This window comes from Hesperophylax consimilis, chromosome 26 (assembly GCF_061612785.1).
Source record: "Hesperophylax consimilis isolate HC1 chromosome 26, BYU_Hcon_1.0, whole genome shotgun sequence".
NCBI classification, from domain to species: domain Eukaryota; kingdom Metazoa; phylum Arthropoda; class Insecta; order Trichoptera; family Limnephilidae; genus Hesperophylax; species Hesperophylax consimilis.
This window is the reverse complement of record NC_142861.1, coordinates 23277326-23284018: the sequence shown is the minus strand read 5'-3', so window position 1 is coordinate 23284018 and position 6693 is coordinate 23277326. Positions and strand designations below refer to the sequence as shown.

Here is a 6693-nt window from a genome sequence, read left to right as displayed (position 1 = left end):
CGCCTCAATCCACTTTGCCATTGTGAATTTTGTCGATCTCATATTTCAAATTCAGAATTAAACTAGGTACTTTTAAATAATACCTTTTTCATCCGGAAGATCAAAAAATTTTACACGAGTCAATATCAAACGCACTAGACGCCTTGCGAGCAGATTCATTTTTTTTTTTTTTTTTTTTTTTATATTTACTCCACACAGGAGGCCCTGAAGAAAATAATTTCCCTCAGGGCCTATGTCATCTTTCATTCATTGCTCTAGTGGAAGAACAACTCACCTGTTTGTCACAACTCGGGGAATTTTTTCCGCATATATATTGAGGCAATTTTCTGAAATCGAAATAGAAGGAAGTAGATGATAATAATAATAAAATTACTATGTCATTTTACATAAAAATAAAATCACCTCAACGGCGCTTTAATTTGTATTGATCAGCTAGCTTACGACTAGGATTCATAATTCACAGTGACTTACATCTAAGACTATTATCTAGTAACTTGCGACTAAGGCTTATAACTACTGATTTACATCTAAGACTTATATCTAGTGCCTTACCAGATGATATTATAGAATTTCTGTCCTTGAATGAAGGATTTTAGACATCTGATTAGCCGTAGATGTCGCTAATTTTGATGGCCATGTATTGGAAATAGGTTGATTTGAATCATGGTTTTTACTATGCTGATTTTCATTAGACCTTTGATTTCCAGTTTGTATGGACCGTTTCGGGCAATCGAACGCGGCTCTGTTATACGGTTTGCTCACGAAAACGCTTGCACATAACAAAATAGTGAAATAGTTGGAAAAACGTAAAAAACGCTCAATAACCAATAGCCATGCCCAGTTGTAGGCTACTCAGGTACCTACCTCAAGTACCTGTCGCTAGTGTTACCACACCAAACAATAAACACCAAACACTGATCAACTTTACGGTGGCAACATTAATAAGTTATTATTACAATGATCTGGTCAATTACTGAACAATAACAGTATTATTCGCTACTCAATTAAGCCAGAAGCTGATTGGTAGGTATTATCGTTCTACGTATTTTTCAAATCCAGATATAGAAGGGTATCCCCAAAGGCCAAAAAATTGGACCACTTTTAATCTATTTTGATAGTTTAAGGATGGAAATTTAGAAGTTTACTTTTGATGTAATTTTTTTTTGTCTAAATGTAAAAGATTTCTATTTTAAACGTGTCAGTTATTGGATTAAACTGTTTAGGAGAGTAATAAGAGTATGTGTGAATTTGAGCGAAGCGAGAATTGTGTCAAGATGCAATCCTCTCATCCTCCTAATAGACTTTTGTCAGTAAAAAATATGAAAGAAACGCAAAAACGTAATGTAGTAAATATTTAAATGTCTGTACAAAACATGCTGAGATAAAGAGATAAGTCATACCAAATTCTCATAGTGCTTTTAGCTTTTTGAACATTTTGGAAGAGTTCTAAAATTGTTTGTGCAAACTTTGTACATACCTATTTTTGGGTATTATTATTTTGGGTTCCACTTAATTTGATTGTGGAGACCCCAAACGAAAGTAAATTTCTGTGGAGTAGCGATTGATTTCATAATTGTACTTGTGATTGAAAGAAAAGTCTGGATAACATTATAATAAAGGAATAGATATATAATATATTAAGTATAGTTAAAAAATCACAATAAGTACCTACCTAGTAAATGAAAAACTTCTATACCTACCTATCTGACTGATAGAAAAAACACTCACTAATTGAGTTCAACAATCAACCTCACATATATATATAATTTTAAATGCACTTTGATTCTTTGTAAACAGTGCAGTTGGCCAACTGTTGCACTACGGTGAACACTTGCATGGCATTATTAAATTTATTAATTACGGTTGTCGGTTCGTGGGTGATGTAATGATATTATGCGTAATACATCAAATTATACAATTCAATGAACTTTTCATTTTCAATTTTGGAACTGCTTACAGTTATAAAAAGCATATCAGACATGCGATAATGTAGGTAACTACATAATTTTGTTAAGGCGATGCACTACGTACTGTAATATTTTAAATTGAGCCGCTATCCTAGATGGCGATAAGGTTTGAATTCCCGCTTAACACCATCCGTCTGTTTTGATTTATGCAAGAAAAAAACATGGCCAAAAAGTTCCTTTTATTTTATTTTTTGGATGTTCAGGCATAATTTTTTTTTTTCGATCATTTTATAAATAACTTAATTTGCCACATTACATTTTTAATTACTTTCAGCTTCACAAATTCCACAAGTATAATATCCCGTAATTTTTTATGGGTGTGCGCTAGTGTAGTATATAATATTGTTGTTGAGGGACTAGATGTAATAAAGGCGGCTATCTACCTTCAGCTGCCCAAGGACAGGACCTGGCCTAGCACTGGTCACACTCGACTGACCCCAAAGAAGGGTTACTGTTAGTTAACGGGTATCGTAGTGGCAAGTTAAATCGTTTACGAAAACAATGATGGAACAGCTGACGAGTTTTGAGACAGTCATCTATCTCAACTATTCGAATAAAGCAGTAAAATCTTTGTAATTTGTAATACTGAAATCGAAGGATTTTCAATTCAACGCTAAAATTATCAAATGGCTACTTCATTTAAATCATTAGGCAGGTTGATCAAAATTTAAAAATATTAATTTTTAAATAAGTGGATTTAACTCGGAAAGAGCTAGGTGATTACCATGCTACATATTTACTTATGTTACATTCATTTGTTTTATTGTTGTAATTTTCCATATATATGTAGGTACCTACATAATGTCATTTTTAGTATTATATTTGCGCAGCCAAATTAGTTTCAATTTTGAAAAAGAACAGTTAAATTAATTTAAACCTACTTTATAATTTGTCTAAATCCTTTATGCAATCTCAATTTTGAAAATGTCACTTAATTCAATACATATTTGAGTTCACCGCACCAGAGTTAAAGCAGTAAGCATAGACAACCGGAATTAGTTTTTTGATGATTGAATTTGGAATCGGTTATCTTTAAAATCATACAAGCTATTTCACTCAACACCTGTTTTGTGAAACACCACAGAGAGATGGGAAATTAATAGCAATCATTTACACAGCATTAATTTTTTATACCTTCCAATGTATTATTTAGAATTCGTCAGATTTCACCATTCTTGCTGAGATAAGGAACAAGTTATAAATTATCAAAAATCTTGAATGCTAACGTATTGTTTGTTTTGTTTCAGAAACATCCTCTGCTCGCGGGAGGCCCTTGTATACACCTTCCCCACCCCCTGCTCCTGACACTCTCCGCCCCCACCCTCCGCGCCGCTCTTGCCCCCGAGGATGAAGTATTGCGCCACGGCCAACATGTCCGTGCTACCCACCGGCTCTCAGGACGCCGCCGAGGTGGACAGCCTGCTGCAGTGCTGGCAGGGCGAGATGCTGCCCGCCAAGGGCCCACCCTCGCCCCCGTCTCCACCCCCCTCTCCACCCTCCCCACAAGACGTGCTGGACCACCTCATCATGAGCTCCCAACTCCCCAGCTCTAGCCTGGCTGAGCTCAAACCGCTACCGCCCTTCACAGGGTACACTGGACATTTATCAATCAACGGAATCTCTGGACATCATTACCACGCTATTGCCCAACGACTCCCTGAAGAAAACAACAATTTCCCTTCGCAAAGTGGCTATGGAAGCGAACAAAACATTGTTTCGAGCTCGACTTGTGCATCAGATTCAGGGAATATGGAAGACTCTAAAATCTATCCAATGAACTCTGACTGTGATTCTAAAATGTTTTCCTCGACGGCGGAAAATACAGACTCGAAGTTGTTTCTAAATGTTAATGCGGACTCATGCGCTAATGTTCACGCAGATTCTCCAGGTGGGAAGATGTACAGCATTAACCCGGATAGCTGTCATCAAGACTCGGTTACAACGAAATCTGAAATATACGACATCTCTTCCATCGAAGACATAGCTGCCATCATAGGATCGGCAATAGCAGATACAACAGTGCCTTCTCAGGTAGAAGACCCCGAACAGAGCGGGTCTAGAGACAGTTGGATGGATCTAGACGCGTGGTTTGAAGGTACCTGCGCGCAGCAAGACACCAAAATCATCATATCTCCTGACAATCTTTCGGAGTTTGTTCTGCCACACTCTCCCCAGCACACGCATCAAGATTACTTCACCAAGTCAGAGTACTCCAACAAACTTAACCAGGAATTTCAAAGTAAAAGTCAAGAATACATCCAGAGGAGCCTCAGTCACAGCGGATCTACGTTACAGAGTTTGCTCACTCACGGATACATGCCACTTCTGCAAAACAGATTACAGAACGGACCACCGGTGAAACAAGAAGTGCCCAGTTCAACAAGTTACGGAATGGATATTATTTCAACATCGAGCCCACCTGGAAATGTGGTATCGACAACAGACAATCTTTTACTGAACGGAAGATACATGCAGCATCACTACGCGATAGGGCTAAAGCCGGAAGGTCTATGTAGTCCAGATCACATGTTGGGAAACTATCCTCATACGACCACCACCACACCAATGTCCAACAAGAGCAAGAGGAGTAGAGCGCAGAAAAAACAGCAACAAGCGGCAGTCACCCATAGCATAGCATTTCAAAGCGCTGCAGACTTGAGTGGGCTGTTGGGCAAAGAAAAACCAGTGCACAGATGCAACATCTGCAATAGGGGCTTCCTCAACAAGTCCAACATCAAGGTCCATCTCCGCACCCACACTGGAGAAAAACCATTCCGGTGTGACGTCTGCTCCAAAGCCTTTCGACAAAAGGCGCATCTGATCAAACACCAGCAAATCCACAAGAGAATAGGCAGGGACTAGAGCAGAGTCGGACTGGATAAGTCTGCTTGTGATGGCCTCGACAGCGGAACACGAAACACTTCTGCTGGGTGTCGTTTGGTTGTGAAGCCATCCGAAGTTAAGCCGCTCGGAGTTTCTCTTGAAGCGAGGTCTCGGCGTGGAGCGGTAACACTTAGAAGATCTCAACGTACCTAAGATTCGTGTTCATCGGCACATGCGTCTCTTTCCCACCATATTTCAACCACGAGAACAGCTACTTTTTCCGCTAGTCTGGTGGTTTAATTTCCCTCGTCACTACATTCACACTAACGATCATTAGACATCGGATTATATATAATGCATATGCACTAAAAAACAAATCGTACGTACAAACAAAATATCAATATAAACACGCACCGTTTCATTGGCTGAGCATAGCGAAGTCCTTTGAAGACCGCTTCGCATTACTTTGTCTATATATTTGTTGTGGGTTCCGTGTCTGTCCAATCCTGTCAAAATGGTAGCCGTGCTTGATAGTACCTTTTTATTCCGCCAGAGTGCTTGAGCGTTGCGACTGTTGCAAGCTCTCCGGAGTGCCTAATCAGCATTGTTTCTTGACGAGCAATACTGCTAGTTTACTACCAGACTTGTTTAGACTGACAACGAAAGGGAAGTCGTATTTCAAAAGCCAGTGAACACAATCATACATCCCAATTACCCTTTTAATGAGTCCTGGCAAATTACTATTAATAAGGCGACACAACACTCAAATGATGGAGGTTTTGCTCGAGGCACACAATTTAATTAATTTCGACGAATTCATAAACTATAATACATTTTTTCTTTGTCCGATACCCATGAATGTAAGGATTAATAAAACAGTTCCTTACAATTAAAATATTTTACGTAAAAAGGATTTAAATATTTTGTAATGTTTACCAATAAAATTAGCTATACAGATTTTCTTTTTGTAGACGGTATTAGTAACTTTCCCGGGCATTAGATTAGAAACATCTGAGATTTTTATTAAAAGTTTATCAGAATTAATCAAAATAATTTTCTAGGCCTGTTAGGGCAAAATCGACCATAGGTCTTTCGAATACGCCGGGCCGCGCGCCGAATATTTTTGTAGACGCCTTCTTCACTTGCGCCGTTAAGATTCCGACTTTGTAATCTTAGTTATAATTATATGCATATAATCCGATGTTAAATGATGATTTGAAAGAGGGGAAGGCCTGGGATTGAGAAAATTTCAGATTCCGCGTTGTGGCTGTCGCATTAAACGTGCTATTGAAAAGGTACCTATAATAATGTAAGAGCGATGTGGATTTGTTGAAAAAATGGAATCTCTTTTTAAAAAAAAAATATCTGTTGCTATATATATGTTAGTGTTATTAAAAATAATCCAGCATTATATAAAAACATCCTATGGACAAGTGCAATGTTATTTAGTTTTTAAATCATCAAAATAATAATTACAATTGGTGCATCATTCTATAATATGTATTAATTTAAGATGTAATAAGAACTTTGTAAATCATTTTTTAAATTATTTTTTTATTCTTGACTACTTATTTATTCAGTATTTTTTTTCTAATTTTGTAAAAATATTCATATTTTAAGATGCATAATAAATATTGACCAACAGTAATGAAAAAATGAAGTAAACAGATTTATGCTAAAGTATCTGTATAGATTATTTATTATTTAAGATTAGTGTTAAATATTTATTACCTATGATTAAGAATTATACTAATATGAACTTTAATATTATAAATTAAACGAAATTTGAAGACTTATAATGTAAATTGAAATATGAAGTTATAATACGGGTCATCTAAATTATTTATTAAACTAAACAGTAACGTATTATCATGTTTCACTATTTTTTATAATACAATCGAAT

General features: G+C 36.9%; 1 protein-coding gene across 1 annotated transcript; it reads left to right on the top strand.

Moving 5' to 3' along the window:
• The first annotated feature begins 3314 nt into the window (after positions 1-3314).
• Positions 3315-4829, top strand: LOC149411326 (ichor-like). Its single transcript, XM_089647312.1, has one exon. The coding sequence runs from the start codon at positions 3315-3317 to the stop codon at positions 4827-4829; it is 1515 nt and encodes a 504-aa protein (XP_089503438.1).
• Positions 4830-6693: the final 1864 nt, after the last annotated feature.

Coding starts and splice junctions, on each gene's coding strand:
- LOC149411326 (XM_089647312.1), top strand. CDS start 3,315: ATGAAGTATTGCGCCACGGCCAACATGTCCGTGCTACCCACCGGCTCT.